General features: G+C 31.0%; 2 protein-coding genes across 2 annotated transcripts; one reads left to right on the forward strand and one right to left on the reverse strand.

Moving 5' to 3' along the window:
• Window positions 1-1,799: 1,799 nt before the first annotated feature.
• On the reverse strand, window positions 1,800-3,921 carry LOC131598594 (uncharacterized). Its single transcript, XM_058871177.1, has 6 exons — window positions 3,724-3,921; window positions 3,369-3,436; window positions 3,152-3,272; window positions 2,780-3,070; window positions 2,594-2,695; window positions 1,800-2,384 (listed from the first exon to the last, which is right to left on the reverse strand). The coding sequence occupies exons 1-6, from the start codon at window positions 3,919-3,921 to the stop codon at window positions 1,800-1,802; spliced, it is 1,365 nt and encodes a 454-aa protein (XP_058727160.1).
• A 4,923-nt stretch (window positions 3,922-8,844) lies between these two features.
• On the forward strand, window positions 8,845-9,936 carry LOC131594146 (ethylene-responsive transcription factor RAP2-1-like). The gene has a single exon (XM_058866241.1). It carries the CDS (start codon window positions 9,101-9,103, stop codon window positions 9,584-9,586), a length of 486 nt encoding a protein of 161 aa, XP_058722224.1. The 5' UTR covers window positions 8,845-9,100; the 3' UTR covers window positions 9,587-9,936.
• The last annotated feature ends 9,967 nt before the right edge of the window (window positions 9,937-19,903 follow it).

Raw genomic sequence — 19,903 nt, forward strand, 5'->3', positions numbered from 1 at the left:
TCTAAAAAATAATGGTATAACAATCTCTCAACCCTAGCCGTTGTCTCTTTTTTTCTTCTTCTGTATCTCCTAGAGAGGGGTGATTTAGGATCGATTTTGATCCAAAATCACCCCTCCGAATCGTTCTTGTTTCTCTATAAGTTAAATAAGTGGTTTTCACATATATTTAGTGTTTTTTTTTTGTGATTTCGTCATTTTAGTGCGTCATTGTTTGTTTTGATTTCCCGTCTTTGTGCGGTGTATTTTGTTTTTCTGTCGTTGTGCGCAGAGTTCATTTGTTTCAGGTTGAAAGATGAGTTTCGATCTAGTGCAGATCCTATCTATGACTTTGGTGCTATTAACGCTACAGATCTGGAGGCATGAATATTTCAGACATTTCAATATAGTCATAGTTATACTCGTAGGCATATGCAATTTGCCGTTTTATGCTATTAACATGGATGCTGTGAGTTTGTTTGCAGATTCATCCTTTTTGTTTTTGGCGATTTTTAATTTGTATTGCAACAATGTACTCTATCTATTGGAATGAATGAATATTTTATTTAATAAAAAAAAAATAAAAAATAATGGTATGGTTTTTTTTATTCAAAGACAAGGATGGTTATGAGAGGTTGTGTCGGCCACCTTTTTATTATAATAATTGAATTTTATTATTTCAAAAGAAAGCAATCCACGTGGCAACTTCATTATGCAACACACGCAAATGTTATTGCTCTATAATTTTCATTCTTGTTTTTTGCCAAAAAAGAAAATGACAAATGCTATTTAATGTTCTCACTCGGTGCACACCTTCACACACTGATCTATATTTTATCAGTAAAAAAATATATATTATTCAACTCTCTAATTAATACTTTATTGAATTTGACTAAAACAGTTAATCTAACTCTATTACTACTATTATACCATTCATTTCACTATTTCAGACTGTTTGTATAAAGTGATAAAATAACTAATTTTTGTTGATTATTGGTGTAAAATAAATGTATTATGATATTAATAGTAGAGAAAATGGGTCATGCACTGACAGTGTAAAGTATTTTTACACTGTCAACCAATCACCACCATGCATCTAATTAAAACATTCTTTTATTTAAAAAAACTTTAATGACATGGCACATTCATGACTCACTACAAAAAATGTTCTCTCCAGCGACGTGATTCCCACGCCACAAAAAGGAACATCACGTCACCACACATAATTTGCGACGTGAAAGAAAACGTCGCAGGGGGAGAGGTGGTAAACTTGTAGTGTCATGGTATTCACGTCACTATTCAGTGACATGTAATTCACGTCGCTATATCCTACACACAATCCAACTCATATTTCTGGCACAGCAGACATGCTGCAGGTTTGCAGGGATGGCACAAGAAACGGAGAAAGTTTGTGGCGTGATTTTCATGACACTGATTAGTGACGTGGGAAGCATGCCACTACAAAACAAATTTTTTTTTTTTTAATATGCATCTAGCGACGTGGTAAGCATGTCACAAATATAGTGACATGTTTATCATGCCACAAAGCATAATTCTTTTTAATAAAAAATTTTTAATTATTATTATTAAAAAAGGTTTTTATTATTAATAATGAATTATAATTAATATAATAAAATATAATTAATAAATAATTTGAATATTAATATTAATAAAATATATTTATTGAATAATATAATAAAATTTAAAATATAAGTAATAAACAAAATATAAATTAAAATTCATCATACATCAATTAAAATTTAATATGTTTCATACATTAAAATTAAAACTAAAAGTAAAATATAATTAATATTACATAATAATTAAGTATCTCCTGGATCGGGAAAATCATCAAGGTTTAAATCTTCATCATTATCTTGTTGATTTGTCGAGGCACCACCAACTCCAACGTTTCCACCAAACATTTGATTACCGTTTCCCTGGAATTGCATAAATAGCCGCATTTGCTCCTCCATCTCCGCTTGCCTCTTGGCCATTCTCTCTATTAGGCTTTGTTGCCCCTCCATCTCCGCTTGCCTCTTCGTCATTGCCTCTATTTGCCGTTGTTGCTCCTCTAATTGGGCTTTTAACGCCATCTCACGTTGCTCTGACTCGCGTCTCGCCTCACTTATCGCCAATTGTCTTATTGTTTCCATCATTTGTGGGGACAATTGTGCTGGGCGTGACGTTCCTTCCCCATCTCTTACTCTTTCAAATAAATTTCTATCACCACTTCTCAAGCATCCCGCCATACTTCCACCACCAAAAAAACATCCATTACGACCTTTTCCGCCAATGACTTCATTCCAAATATAAAAATCAACATCTGGATGAAGCGGTTGTCCTTCGCTAGGAGTAAATTGCGGATTAGTGACCAAAAACTGTACAAGCCTTTCTTGATAATCCTCCTACACATACAATAAAAATATTAAACATAAAACTTAAATTAAATTAACTTAAATAAAATAAAAATCAGTTGTCACGTGATTCTCATGCCACAACCTCAGTTGCCACATGTATATCATGCTGCAACTTCTTAGTTGCCACATGAAAATCACGTCACAAAGTTGTCATTAAAATAAAAAAAAATATTCATAATGTAAATTGAATAACTTACCAAAGCTAGCCGTGTACGCTCATCAACATACTCTCCCGACTTTTTCGTCCGAGTCTCCTTAACTAACTCAACCATGAGTGGTTTTCTCCCCAACCTCTTTTCCTAAATAATAAAATGAACTTTATTTAAATACATATATAATAATTAATCAAAACATAACTTCAATATATAAGTGGTAGTAATTACCATGCGTCGCATATGTTCGTAGGTGCTTATACTTCCACCAGCATTAACGTGCCCACCTTTTTCAGATGCCCTCATTTTTTTGCCACTTTCAGATTTAGCTTTAAATTGAGGTGAATCCCAATAGACCAGAAGTTTATCAAGAGTGTCTTTGCCCACCCAAGCGGGATAACTACTATCACGTTCCCAACGCTTTCTAACACGTCGTAAGGTGTCAGAAAGTCTTTTTGATGCCCTAGTAAAAAAGACTTTCTTAACAGCCTTCTCGCTCAAAACATCCCATGTGCACTTTTCCTGTTGACATTAAGATAAACAGTTAGAAAATTATAATATTTTTTTTAAATAAATAATAATTCAAAAACAAATTAATTATACCTTAAATTTTTGAAACCAATCATCCTTATTTGGAACTTCTCCAAATCTCGTCCAAGCATCTTTATACATTTGCTGAATCACATAGCTCACACACTTTGCAGCTGTCCGACTCGGAGTAAAACTAAACAACAATAATTTGAATTAGCATGCGTTAGATATAAATTTATATTAATAAAAAAATTTATATTAATTAAAAAATTTTAAATAAGATACTTACTTATGTCCAACAGGCGTAATATAATATCTGCCATCGACGATTTGAATCTCATCCGGATTATCGTCTCCCTGAAGATTATCGCCAACTCCAACTCTTTTCGATTACACCACTTTTCCATGTCTTGTCTAGCCTTCTCATTATCTTTTGTTTTGTCTTTAACATTCATCACTGTGTTAAATACATTATCAAAAAAATTCTTCTCAATATGCATAACATCAAGATTATGGCGCAACAAATTATCTTTCCAATATGGGAGGTCCCAAAATATACTTCTTTTTGTCCAATTGTGTTCGACCCCGTATCCTGGAATTCTAAATGCTTTACCAATATCTGTGAATTTTGGATAATCACAAACTTGTTCCCATACAGCACCTGGTGACAATCGAGGTGGAGGATGATCTCTTACCACTTCGTCTTTTTTGAAATCCGTCTTGTTTTTTCTATAGGTATGATTTCTTGGTAGAAATCGGCGGTGACAGTCAAACCACGAGCTCTTTTTCCCTTTATCCAACGTAAAAGCCTTAGTGTGTTTCATGCAATGCGGACAACCCATTTTTCCATGCGTACCCCAACCAGACAACATGCCATATGCTGGAAAGTCATTAATTGTCCACATTAAGGCAGCTCGCAAAGTAAAATTTTGTTTACGGGATATATCATAAGTGCATTCTCCAATCCACAACCTTTTCAAATCATCAATTAAAGGTTGTAAGTAGACATCAATTCCAGCTTTTGGACTCGACGGGCCTGGAATGATACATGTCAGAAACATGTATGGTTTTGTCATGCACATCTCGGGAGGGAGGTTGTAAGGGGTTACAATAACTGGCCAACAAGAATATGCAGTTCCCGACCCTTGGACATACGGAGTAAATCCATCAGAGCATAATCCCAGCCTGACATTTCTAGGTTCTGCGGCAAAATCAGGATGCATCCGATCAAAGTGCTTCCATGCCTCGCCATCAGATGGATGTCGCATAGTGCCTGGAATTGTTTTGTTTGTATGATGCCACGTCATATGACTTGCACTATGCATTGAAGCAAACATTCTTTTTAACCTTGGTATAATCGGGAGATAAAACATGGACCTCACTGCTACACGTGTTTGTTGACGGTTAACGGCTTTACTTTGGACTTGATATCTTGGACTTTCACAAAACTTACATTCCTCCAACAATCCATCATTAGTACCAAACTCATTGTCATAAAACAACATGCAACCATTAGTGCAACAATCAATTTTTCTTGCACTTAAACCCAACCTCGACACTAACTTCTTTGCTTCATAAAAAGTTTTAGGCAAGTTGTCTTTCGTTGCAGTTGAGTCCAACATCATTTTTATGAAGAATTCCAAACACCTATCAGGGACATTCCAATTTGCCTTGGCAGCCAATAATCTCACACACATTGATAACTTTGAATCTGACGACCCCTCAAACAACGGTATATTCATCTCATTCAACAACTGATAAAATCTTTGTGCTTCCTCATTCGGCAACTCTTCCCCATCAAAATCTTCAGGTTGATCATAGGTCACGTTTACACCGAAAGCATCCTCAACCATTTCACCAATCAAATTAAAATTTTCCTCGTATTCCATAGTCGGACGACTGCTTGAAGCATGCGTATTGCTAGTCTCTGGCACATTCATCGGCAGTTGTTCACCATTAGACGTCCAAACCCAATAATTTTCAATGAAACCTCTTCTATACAAATGACGTTGTACTTCCTCTGGGTCACTAATTATACATCTACAGTCACATTTAAGACAAGGGCACCTAACTCCCCCTTCGCTTCGACAACATTCCTGAACAAACGCCCACTTTATAAACCCATTAACTCCTTCTATAAAATTGGGTTTAAGTCCACTTCTTCCTGGATACAATCTATCGTACATCCAACTACGATAGTACAAATAATATTCCATACTGCACATATTCAATCATTATCTTTTTAGTAACTATAATTATAATTTAACTATTTAACTATATTAAATCATTCAACATACTACTTCACTTCATGTAACTAAACAAATTTTAAAACAATATTATTTTAAAACAAGATAGGTATTATAAAAAATACTACATCACATTATTTACATCTATTAAAATTTGTATTTATTTTACAAAGATATTAATTATTATAATAAAACATTTTATTTTGAATAATTTTTAAAACTTTAATAGACATTGATTATAAAAAAAACATTTCATTTTTTAAATATAAATACTTTGTAGTAAAACAAAAGTAACAAATAAATAACCTTTTAAAAAGAAGGTTCCTTATTTATTTTTAAATATAATAACAGTTTAAAAAAAAGTAACATAATATTCTGCTTTTTATTTATTATTCTTTAAAAAAACTTATTTTTTTTAAGACATATAATATTGTGTTATAATATATATATATATATATATATAATCAATTTTTTAATACATATAGACAATGTTTAAGTAAAATTATATATAACAATCAATTTTAAAAATATTTCAACATAAATTAAGATTTTATAATCTATTACTATAAAATCTTTCAACATGGTTTTTTTTACTCATGTTAAATAATTAATCTATTTATATAAATATCTTTTTCAAAATAATTTAATTTCTAACTTTTACTAATTTTTTAATAGATATTAATTATTATAATAAACATTTCATTTTTTAAATATAAATACTTTTTAGTAAAAAAAAAGTAACAAATAAATAACCTTTTAAAAAGAAAGTTCCTTATTTATTTTTAAATATAATAACAGTTTAAAAACCTTTAACCCTTATTCATTGTATATATATATTCTGTTTTTATTAAAACCAATATTTTTTTTCAATAATATATATATAACAGATTTTTTTCAATAAAAGATTTTTTTCAATTATATTTACAAATTATTTCTATCTTCATAATAACACAAACAAAATATATAACAGATTTAATAAAAAATAACATCTACAAATACAAAATTATTTCTATCTTCATAATAACACATACAAAATTATTTCTATCTTCATAATAACACATACAAAACAAATAAAATGTATAACAAATTTATTGTATATTTTATTAAACTGTATAATAAAACAAATAATATCTACAAATACAAAAATTATAGCTAATACCAATTAAATATTAATAAAATACTAAAAATACCTCTATCTTCCTCTATTATTCCTTCAAAAGTTCCTCTAGAAGCTCCTCCAAACACAGAAAAAATACCTACAACAAACAGATTTTTATTAACAAAATTATAGCAAAACAAATTTAAATAAATGAGGTAAGAAATTAAAAGGGTTTAGAGAAATACCTTATGAAATTATAGAAATGAAATGGGGAAGAAATGAGATGGGGAAGGAGTTTGGGAGAAATGAAATGGAGAAGAAGTTTGGGAGAAAAGAATGGGGGAAGGGAGAAAAGAAATGAAATGAAGTTTGGAAGAAGTTTGGAAGAAGTTTGGGAAAGGGAAGACGAAGCAAATGAAAAGGGAAAGGGAGTCTGGGAAACATATAAACCAACCAGTGGCGTGAATGCCACGTCGCTAAACTGCAACGGTCACATGCTCTGTAAAGGACTGAACAAAGTCTGCCAACCAGAGGCGTGATAGCCACGTCGCTAGTTTCCGTCGTGCATATCACGTCGCTAAACTGCAACGGTCACATGCTCTGCAAAAGACTGCACAAAGGCTGCCAACCAGAGGCGTGAATGCCACGTCGCTACTTTCCGGCGTGCATATCACGTCGCTAAACAGCCAAAGGTCAACAACACAATTCACGATGTCTGTTTGAGTCAGACTTGTTTATTAGCGACGTGAATATCATGTCTCTAGTTTGAATTTGAAAATTTTCAAACTCCCCCCATTTGAAATCTACCGCCAATTTTTATTTTATTTTATTTTTTCAAGTAGCGACGTGATGATAAAGCCACTAATTTTTTTTAAAATTAAATATGCTGACACACCCATTTAATATGTAACTTTGTAATATTTTATTAATATATTTAGGAGTGACGTGATTATCACGTCGCAACAGCCATTATTATAACACGTGATAATCACGTCACTATATTAAGCAGCTAGGGAGCTTGTTTCTTGTAGTGACTCCCTATTGGATGACAGTGTAAAACTATTTTACACTGTCAGTGCACTACCTTTTAACTCTTAATAGTATTTCTACTCATATTTAATAATTATTATTTTTATTTATTATTAAATTTCTATATATTAGTTGAATTAAATAAATATAAAGTATTTATTTAAAATTAAATTAATTTATTTAAAATTTTAATTTATTTATTTTTATATAATTATTATAAATAAGTTATTAATATTTATATATTAATAATTTTAAAAAATTAATAATATTAAAGGAAAATTACATTAGCTTGTTCAAAAGTTTTTTGGAATAATACTCTGATTTAAAAAAAATACCTTACTAAATGTAGATAACGTTTATTTATTTATTTATTTATGATTTCTTTTTGTCATTAAATTTTTTTTGTTAATATGTAAGCTTAGAATTAATGTATATTTTAACATAAATAAAAAATGTTAGGGTTAAATACTATTCACCCCCTGCCAAATTAGCGAGATTCGGTTTTCCCCCTTATTAAAAAGAAATTTAGCCTTCGCCCCTTAGAAAACAAGATTCTGTTTTCAGACACCCCCTGTTCCATGCTATTTCATGTTTGGCTGACTGGGCTTGTGGAATCTTGCTGACGTCCATGTTTGGCTGACTGGGCCCCCTGTTCCATGTTTGGCTGACTGGGCCCCCTGTTCCATGCTATTCCATGTTCCATGTTTGGCTGACTGGCCCCCTGTTCCATGCTATTGGCTGACTGGGCCCCATGTTCCATGCTATTCCATGTTTGGCTGACTGGGCCTCATGTTCCATGCTATTCCATGTTTGGCTGACTGGGCTTACCACCAAACCATGCATACTTTGTTGTTTATAATGGCAAAACAGTTCTATATAATAATACACCATTCTTTTTCAATAATATGTAAATTAAAAAAGCTGTACATATTAATTAGTTTTTTAATTAACTTTTTCAATAATATATAAATTTAAAAAGCTGTATTATTTAATAATTATATAATTATAAAATGTTTAAAAGTATTTTAATTTACGTTTTTTTTTTATAAAATAGGTAATTAACGTTTTTAATTAACTTTTTTTATAATTATGTTTAAATGTATTTAAAATACTTTAACGTTTTTTGCATATAAGGGATAGGCGGTGTCTGAAAACAGAATCTTGTTTTCTAAGGGGCGAAGGCTAAATTTTTTTTTAATAAGGGGGAAAACCGAATCTCGCTAATTTGGCAGGGGTGAATAGTATTTAACCCAAAATGTTATTATTAGTTTAAAATACTTCCAGTGATGAGTGTAATTTCCACTTATATCAATCATGAAAGTTCATTTTTATTTAATAAGTTTTTAATCATACAAAGTCCATCTTGATATTTATATAAATAGAAACTGAAACACAAGCAACATGGTCATTAGGGGCAGGTGTTTTCCGGGTGTGAACGGAATCTTTCATATTGTTTCTTCCGGTTCTCCACTGTTTTATCTCTTTTCATTTTCATAGTTATATAAATACATGTGAAGAAGGCTATTGTTTAAGAAACTAGAAAGATAAGATAGCAACAATAGCTATAGTATAATTAGTTACTACATGATAGGTATTAGGTAGGTAGTAGGGTATACAAGATATAGAGAATATTATTCTTGTTCTTCCATGAATTCAACAACCAATACTACTTCTATAGATAGTAACAACAACAGCAACAACAATAAGAATAAGAGTATGAGAAAAGAGAAGAAAGAGATGAAACCATATAGAGGAATTAGGATGAGAAAGTGGGGAAAATGGGTGGCAGAGATTAGAGAACCAAACAAGAGATCAAGAATTTGGTTAGGTTCTTATATAACTCCTATTGCCGCTGCTCGTGCTTATGATACTGCTGTGTTTTATCTTCGAGGTCCGACCGCGAACCTTAATTTTCCAGAATTGTTGTTTAAGGATCGAGAAAATGAAGAAGAAGAAAGATACGAGAAGAATATGTCGGCGGATTTGATAAGGAAGAAAGCTACACAAGTTGGTGCTAGAGTTGATGCTTTTGAAACTTCTTTGAATAATCATGTTCATGTTCATGTTCACTCCAATACAAGTTGTAGTCTTAAACCTGACTTGAATGAGTTTCCAAAACCTGAAGATTATTAATTCAGATCAATATGATTGATGCGTCTGTTGCAGACGCATCAATCATATATATGATATCAGAATATCATAATCACGATTGTAAGTGTATAATCACGATTGTAAGTGTATGTTATGTTACAATTTTAATATATTATGTTAATTAAGATGTAATATCAATATGTTAGTTATTATATTATGTATATATTTAGTTATATATACACGATGCTTGGGAGGTTTTGGAACTGACCTATTTCGGTTAATCATGTTTGATTAGAAAAAGATGATAGTGTCATCAAATAATTGTATTGTTATGCAAAAAATCTATTCATCTTTTATCCAATGGAGAAATGGAATATTCGTTTAGCTTGAAATAGCATATGTTGTTATATGTCTTGTGTTCATCAATATTTTTTTTCCATAGAATTGAATATGTTATGGAAAGAGGCAAGAGGATAAGGATGGAAACCGCCTTATTAAAGCAATGCAACGATGATGCTTATGTCAATTTGTCTAGTAACAAGTGGATTAAAGAGTTGAGAGTGAGAGCTATACAGTCATTTAGAAGCGGTTTTTTGTGACTGTAGAGGGTGGACACCACACAAAATATACTACTACATATGAATAAAAGAGAAAAATATATTAATTCAAGTCAATTGGCAGCAGCAAATAGAAGAGATGGGAATTGAATAAATATTTATTGGATACCAGAAAAAAAGATATATATATATATATATATATATATATATATATATATATATATATATATATATATATATATATATATATATATATATATATATATATATATATATATATATATATATATATATAAAAGATATATATAAGAAATGGGATAAAAGTGGGCTGATATGAATATGTCTATATGTTTTAGTTTATCATAATCAATTAATTAATAAAATCATGTAAAATTGTTCGACAGAGAAAGTTTTACTCGCTTAATAATCTTTATAACGAGTAATATTTAATAACTTAACAAAGAAGTTAAAATGGATAAAATGTTATATGGACAAGTGTGACTAAGTCTTATGCACCTGTATCCTTTTTACTTCTCTCCAGTGTTGCAGTGACACTGGGATCAAGGGCGTAGAAGTGCTAGTGGCGGTATATAGGCAGTATTTAAGAACGATCCATCGGAGCAACACATGATTGTGGTTGTTGCTCCAGTGTTGCAGTGACACTGGGATCAAGGGCGTAGAAGTGCTAGTGGCGGTATATAGGCAGTATTTAAGAACGATCCATCGGAGCAACACATGATTGTGGTTGTTGCTCCAATTTTTAATATTTGTTGCTTCAGTTTGTTATTTTAAATTTGAAAATGCCAACACTTTGTGAAGTGTCGAATAGTTAGCAAAAGGTGAAAAGTTGCAACACTTTGTGTGAAGTGTTGTTGAAAGAGTGTGTTTCATCAATGATCTTAACCTTGTGAAACAACACCACTTAACCAATAAAAAACTCATTTCAGATTCAAAAAAGAACATAACAAAAGTTTATCCTCTTCATAGAAAATTCCAGATTTTCATCTTTCCTACATTCGAGTTTTCACAGGTCTTATGAAAACTCGAATATAAGCTGAATTATCCTGGGTATATTCTTGCGCGTTGACTCTAAGACATTTTATGAGTGCTTGAAATATTATTAGGAAAGTGATTACATTCAGGATTCAAGTCTGGATGCATTCGACTTACAAATTTATCTAACATTCAAATAGTATCTCAAATAATGGTAACCGAGGCTTTGGTTTCATGCATCAAAGGGATGAATCGGGACCTTGTTAAGTCTGATTATTTTGATGGAACAAACTTTACTTGCTGGCAAGACAAAATGATCTTCCTTCTGACTACTTTGAAAATTTACTATGTCTTTTATCATGACTTGACACAAATTCCAGAACCGCAAGAAAATGATTCTAATGAACTAAATAATGAATGCAAGAAACAAAAGGAGGATGAATTGTTATGTCGTGGACATATTCTGAGCATATTATCTGATTGTCTCTACGATCTCTACACAAAGAGTCAATCTACAGCAGAAATTTGGAAAACACCGAGTTCAAATTCAAGGATGAAGAAGAAGGTACTAAAAAGTTTTTAATTTTTAAATATTTTGATTTTAAAATGTTGAATTCAGAGCCCAATACAATTACACGGGTTACAATTTCTCGTAAATAAACTAAATGCTGTAAAGATAGACATTCTTGAAGCTTTCCAAGTTGGGACGCTATAAGAAGACATTGTTGCGTGATTTCGAGGACTTCTCAATAGAGAAAATCTAGAAACATCTTCAAATCAATGAGAAATCAAAAGAAAGAGAGAACTATGAGTCTACTGGATATTTTAAGGCCAATGCAATAAGCGTAAAATAGAAGAAGAAACATGATGGTATAAAGAATCATCTTGAACCTAAGAAGGAACATAACATGTTCAAGAATTCTGGCAAACCAAAAGGACCCAAAGACCATTGTTATGTGTGTGACAAAATCGGTTATTATGCTTGAGATTGCAAGCACACCAACTCCAAAAATGAGAAAATGTTGTTCAAACAGATGAAGACATAATTATCACGATGAGCAAAATTATGGCAATCAAAGGCAAGTTAAAAGGATGGTGGAATGATAGTTGTGCTATAGTCCATGTTTCCTATGACAAAACAACATTCAAAACTTATTCTAAAGTCATCAATAGACAAGAGGCTCAAATGGGAAATAAAGAACGATCAAAGATCGTTCGGATAGGAACTGTGTAACTCAATTTCACCTCTGGAAAGAAAGTTACTCTTGCCAATGTACTTCATGTTCCCAAAATGCCCAATCTTATGCATTCAGATTAATGTGACTTTAATGGCATGTGAACCCGTGGAGAAAATATGTATTTCATTATTTTTATTGATGATTGCTCTAGGTTCACACATGTATATCTTTTAAATAATAAATATGGTATTTTTAATGCATTTAAAATTTCTAAAGCGGGAGTAGAATATCAATCAACTAGAAGTATCAGAGTCCTTAGAAGTGACGGGGGCAGTGAATACTTTTCTATTGAATTAAATGCATATTGTGAAGAATATGATATTATACATGAATGTTCTGCACCTCGTGCCCCTTTAGGAAATAGATTCTCGACTTGTCTCCTTTGATCTTGTAGAAGAAAATAGTGAGAATTTGTGTTCGAAACAATGACATCAAACGTTTGACTCTATCATAATTTCAAATGGATTTGTTCTAATTATTGTAACAAGTGTTTATACCCAAAGGTGCATGATAACATTATAATATTTCTTTGTCTCTATTTTGATGACATGTTGATCATTATCAACGAGATGAATGGGATTTTGGAAACAAATGGGTTTCTAACTTCCACATTTAAGATGAAAGACCTTGGACTAATTGATATTATTTTGGGGAATAAAGTAAAGCGAAATAGTATGGGTTCTGAACATAGTCAAAAACACTATATTGAGAAAATTCTTTATAAGATCAACAACTTACTTTTAAGGAAGTAAATACTTCATTTGATCCTAGTGTCAAATTTCAAAACAATGATGAAAGAGGTGTGACTCACAAATAGTATGAGTAGATTTACTAGAAATCCAAATGGTGATCACAATCCTCCTGTCTGCAGCATCAAAAAATTTGTAACCTCCAGCGAAGGGATATCCAACAAGTATTATCAATTCACCCTTATCGTCCAGCTTCTTTTTAAGTTGTCCCCGAACATGTCGAGATGCCACAAAACTGAAAACTCTCAAATGGTTCAGATTGGGTTTGAATCCAGACCGTGCATCTTCCGATGTTATCTTCTCAAGCTTCGTTGTTGGACACCTATTCAACAAATAGGAAACTGTAGACACCATTTCTCCCCATAACTTTTTCGAAAAGTTCTTCCTTTTCAACATGTTTCTCACCATGTTCATAATCCATCGATTCTTTCTTTTAGCAACACCATTTTCTTGCAGCATATGAGTGGTACTACCTCATGCATTATCCCCTCTTCTTCACAAAATTTTCCAATGTCATTTAAGACATATTTTCCTCAAACATCTGTTTTGAGAATTTTTAGCTTGTGACCTCTTTTCCGCTCAACCATGGACTTGAACATCTTAAACATTTTATGCCTCATCCTTTCTCTTGATTAGGTATGTCCATATCTTTCTGTTATACTCATCGATACATGTGACAAAGTATCTACTGCCACCAAATGAATCAAATTGCATCAGCCCACACACATCATAATAGACCACCTCAAGGTGAGCCTTGGTTCTACAATCTGCATCCTTTCCGAATTTACCATTGTATTGCTTCACTTGCACACACTCTTCACTAATTTCAGTCGGTATGTTGATGGATAGCAACTTGGTTATCATTCTGTTCTTTTGAAATGTATTGAGATCTCTAAATGTGAGATGCCCAAGACGGTAGTGTCATATCAACTCTTCTCGACTTTTCGCTGTAGCAAGACACCTATGCTCTATAATCTTCAACTAAACCTTGAAAGTTCTATTGGCAGTCATAGAAGCTTTAAGAATCAAAACCCAGTTTGCATCCATAACGCGTGACACCTTATTTTCCATGTGATCATGACCAAGAGTGTGTTATCATCATCAAACTCTTGTCTTGCATCATTGGCTTCATCAGCTTGAGGATCTTTCGTGTTCGCGTTGTAATCTCTTGCAAAATGACCTGACTTTTGACAATTGTACATTGCATCTTGCTCTTGTAGAACTTTCCCTTTTCAGGTCTAAAGCTGCCTTGACCACCATTCTTGTTACATCTGGTCTCACCCTTTTGACAAGTCGAATTCTTTGAATTTTAAGACTCTTTTGCCCCAAAATTATAAAAATTTCCGTTATTTTTCATGGGCCCTTTTCCTTTTGATTTCTTATTTTTCTCATTGAACCGGGCTTGCAAGGAAATCTTCGCCTTTGCCTTGTTACTTCTCTCCTCCATATTTTGCTCATGAGCCTTAAGAGAGATTTGAAGCTCCTTTTTGCTCAATGTCACAAGATCCTTCGATTCCTTAATCGCCACCATAATATTGTCAGATCTTGTTGTCAAAGAACACAAGATCTTCAACATAACATTATGTTCAATAACAGTTTCTCTGTATGCCTTTATTTGGTTCACTAATAGAGTAATTCCTGTCACGTAATCGTTGATTGTATCTTTTTCCTCCATTTGAATAAATTCAAGCTGACATTTGTGAGTTTGTAACCTCACCACATTCGCGTTCTTAATCCTTCAATAATATCTTTGTAACAAAACAACACATTCATTTGCTTGTACCATTTGTCGTAGTTCTTCGCTTCAAGGATTGGTAGGTTTGTGAAAATTCTTTCATTGGAGACATGATTCATGTTGCACACTAGGTGTTTATAGATGGAACCAGACGCTTGATGCCAAATGTTAGAACATGCAATCACAAGATTGGTAAAGATGGAGGGTTTGAGTATGTGGAGAAAAAGAGAGTGGGAGAGAAGAGAGTTAGAGATAATTTAGTGCAAGAATTTTCTACTTTCATTCATTGTACATTACGAGGATACCCTTAAGGTACATATAAATCAATTGGGATACAAAAGTATCAAGCCAAAAATAAAAAATGAAAAGCAAAATGTCAGACTTGTAACCGGTTACATAAAACCTATAACCATTACAACAACGAAATATTAGAAACTAACAAACAGTGGTAACCAGTTACTGCGAATGCATGACCGATTACAACAACTCCGAAAACACTTGTTCTTCAACTTATTGACTTAATTTTGATGCTTGTAACCAATTATACTCCTGTAACCGTACTTGAAATACTAAAATCTCTTAACAATTAAATCCTAATCTATTTCTTTTTCTCATATTTTGTCATCTCTATTTATTAACATTAGGGTCGGCCCAATTAATCTGGAGGCCCCGTTCTAATTAAAAAAATAGTCCCAATCTTTTTTGAAAAATATCATTATAATAATTTAAAATAACATTAAAAATATAATTGTATTAATAAATAAATATTTAATTACAATTATTTTCACTCTGATCAATCTCATTTTTCAATTTATTGGATTTTTATTATTACATTTTTTTGATTTATTAAATTTTTTTATATTTACTAATTTTAATGTAAAAAAAATATGCTTTTTAAAATTTTGGAATCCTAAAAATTTTGGGGCTCTGTGCTGTAGAACCTACTGCTCTTGCACAGGGCCAGACCTGATTAAACTACTACATAAAAATAAGAGAAACAAAAAATTAACAAGAATGTGAACTAAATGTAGAGTTTAAAATGAACCGAGTCGAATTTGCTTATTTCATGAGAATTAGTTGGACTTAAAGTTTAATTCATTATAATTTTTCATTTTGAATTCGATTCACTTTAAATTTACAAACAATTCAATTTGTTTGTTTTAATAATATAAAATATTTATTTAATTCATAGCATTATATAATTAATTAAATAATTTAATTTATAAAACATTCAAATTCAATTTAAGTATATTTTTATTGAAAATAAAACAATATCCATTTATTTTATTTTATTCTTTTTACAAGACAATATCCATTTATTTAAATTAATAGAATACATCAATAAAAAATAATACTGATGATTTTGCTATAAATAAATAAATAAATAAATAAATAAAAATGTGAACAAATTCACAATGCTCAAATTTATAACATAATACGAATTAGTACTTAAAGCATTATCACGTACTTAAGAAAACTAAGAGATAAATTTAATGAGATGAGCATTCAAATTAGGACGTGATAATGCACGGATTAGATGAGCATTATCACGAATTAGTACTTAAAGCATTATCAAATTTATTCATAATTAAATATCAGCATTATGCTAATTCGTAACATGTTCAAATGATGCATGAATTAGATGAACATTATTACATACTAAAATAAATAATACTGATATTTTTAAGTACGTGACAATGCTTTAAGTACTAAAATAACCTTAATAATAGATATTTAAGTAATTTTATTAATAATAAATAGTGGAGTAGTTGAATGAATCAAAACACAATAAAAAAGAAAAATTAATAACAAAATAATAAATATAATATTAAAATTTTAAAAAACAAATAATTTGAAACAAATAAAAAAAAATGACAATTATTGTGAGAGCGATAGAATAATTTTATTTATATAAATTGTATTTTACATATTAATTAACGCTAATCAGAAAATTGTCATCTCAATCTAATTGAATTTTACATATTAATTAACGTTAATCAGAAAATGTCATCTCAATCTAATTGAATTTTACATTATTAATTAACGTTAATCAGAAAATGTCATCTCAATCTCAATAGAGGTTGTGAACTTGTGAGCTGTGCTTGTCACCTTCATGAGAAGTACTTGTAAATTTAATACATGATTGAGTATTTATTTTCTTTCTTGATATATTGAGTGAGGTCACCTATGCTCGTCACATTTCCATGAATGATGTCACATTGATAAAAAGAATTATCTTAATAAAAAAATGTGTTTTTTTTTCAAATCAATATTAAATATTTATTTTAAATAGATATTTTCTATACAACTTTTATCTCAAATTTTTTTTACATATCCATAGGAGATTATGTAATTGCACAAACTAGTAATATAGAGTAGAGATGATATTCAACTAGAGTAAAATATTATATTATTCGTCTTCGTATCTAAAGTTTAAAAATAAAATTTTTATACAAACACATACTTGAGCGGATACCTTTTAAAAAGAATTTGAAAAAAAAAAAGTTATAAGATCGAAAGAAAATGATAGATATAATTTAGAATAAGTCTTTAAAATCTACTCTCAATGTATACTTTATCCGTCTCAAAATATAAGCCACAACCATACACACATTTATAAACTCTAAAATCCTAAAGAAATCTTCTAAGAAAACGTTAATCACAATAATGAGCCTCCTCACAGATCTCACATCCTAAAATGAGAGCTAGACCCAAACGACGATGGAAAGATAAAAATATTTCGTTTGCAAAAATCAAAGCAAGATTCAAAACTTTTTTGAAAATTGAGAGAACAAGTGTGTTGTGAATTCTAAATCAAAAGTGGACGTGTATGTTTTTCAACCTGTGAATGAAATTTTAGAAAAATGGTTTATATATGTGTTGGATATCTAGCACAAAAATGAGAGAAAAATTCTATTTTATTCGAGTCATTAGCCAAGAGTATGAGAAGAGTCAAGAGATCAAATTATCTTAATTAAAATCTAAGAATCAAGTAAATTTGACTCTATGATTTGAGTCAAGATTTATGTGATTCTAATTAAGAAAACCTTTTATTCGAATCACATTCACATAATCAAAATCCAAAAGCTAATATTTGTATTTTATTCGAGTCAAGCACTCTATGATTCGAATTAAACCTCTCTGGTTCGAGCGATGGATTGTTGTGATTTGAATCACACAAACAGAAGAAATCTTGATTTTTAGAAATGTGGTTGATTCGAGTTATGATATCACTGATTCAAATCATGACTTCACATAAGCAATTACTGGCCATTATGTAACCTTGATTCAAATCACGTAAGCTTGTGATTCAAATCACATTTCCAGAACCTTAATTTTTTTCAAAATTTATTTTTTTCAGAATCCAAACTTGACATGACTTGAACCATTCTCAAATGTGATTCTTGATTCAAAACTTTGACAAATTGACTAGAATCATATTGCTCGAACTATAATCATAAGATTTGATTTATATATTGCGTAAAAACAAATTAAAAACTCAATCATAAGATGTGAAATCATGTGAGGAGACTCAATAACAATAAAAACAAAACTCAAGGCTAAATAACAAGCAGCAAAACCTTAATCCTGGGAGGCAGAGGCAACTTGAAAGCTCTCCCCCGAAGTAACTTTACAGCCCAAGCAAATCTTTCTATCTAAATTCCTAATGAGAAAGAAATTTATCTGAGAACATGTCACCTCACTTTTATATGTGATAAGATGTTCATCTATTTTTTTAAATTAGCTATTTTTATGTAATAAAATTCAAAGCCAACGAAAACTCCAAGATAAATTTATCCTCCACATTCACCTCACCTAAACCAAACCCCCATGCACGATCTTAAAACCTGTTGAAATACTCCCTACATATCCATTTAAATCTCCTCCTAAAAAAAGCTAATATCTTTGGGGTATATCCTGAATTAAACCTTCTAAATCCTCTCAGCATTTTACCTTAAGGTGTCTTTTTAAGCCAACCTGAGTTGCGTAACCACTAAAACATTAAACGTGTCTTGTTCCACTACAAATTTTAAGGTTAAGATTCAATCTCCTACTCTTTTCACATCCTCGATATCCTTTTTTCACTTCTTCTTCACAATAATCCCCATCCGTTTCTCAATCTATCTTTTTAGGTGTAATAGAACTTAAACCCCGAGTTGTGTAATTCTTTCGATTTTCACATGTCCACTTAGTTTTTAGTAGGCACATAAAATTGATCTTCCTCCTATTCATAATGTCCAATATTTTTATATATTTTTTATTTCCTCTATATTGCACGATCCAAAACGAATCATACTCTCATGAACTAACTTCATTACCCTTATTTGTCCAAGAAATGTGAGAACCCATACTTATTTTTCACTGCATCCAAACGACGATGCAGTGACCCCTGCTCTTTTGATATTGTATTCGAGTCATACGACATATTGCTTATGAAAAATGACCTAACATTAAAAAAACAACAACATTGTACTCGAGTCAAACGACGTATTGCTTACGAAAAATGACCTAACATTCAAAAAGAAAACGACATTTAATAAAGTTTTTTTTTTGGTACAAATTGAAATTTCAGTTTAATTCAATTGATATAAAATGATGGACACGACACTCTTAGATGTTTAGGTCCCTTCATTAAAAGAACCTAACAAAATTGAACTAACAAACAGCCCTTGTCTATCACAAATCTAATTGAAGTCCAATTTCACCTAACTTTTCAAACTTCTTTACTACGTCTCTAACAACTCCAACTTTAATGTGCAGTTGATTTATAATACTAGCATCTCCAATATGAAAAGCTTAAATTCACACCTCTTAGGAACACAATAATTGAATTGAAAAAAAAGATCAATTTTATTAAAACAAGATTAGGTAGCAAAGACGAAGATGTTGCGTCAAATAGGTGATACGAAATAGACCGATAAAATTAAAAAATAATATTAGATAGACAGTTAAAATAACGCATATAACAGAAGAATCTAGAAAAAGACTCAAAAAATTTAAATATAGAGAGAAAATAAGCAATTTATTATAAAGAAAATAGATTAGATATAGAGGAGTGAAACAACTAGAAATAAATTAAAAATTAA

Source organism: Vicia villosa, linkage group LG4 (genome assembly GCF_029867415.1).
Source record: "Vicia villosa cultivar HV-30 ecotype Madison, WI linkage group LG4, Vvil1.0, whole genome shotgun sequence".
NCBI lineage: Eukaryota > Viridiplantae > Streptophyta > Magnoliopsida > Fabales > Fabaceae > Vicia > Vicia villosa.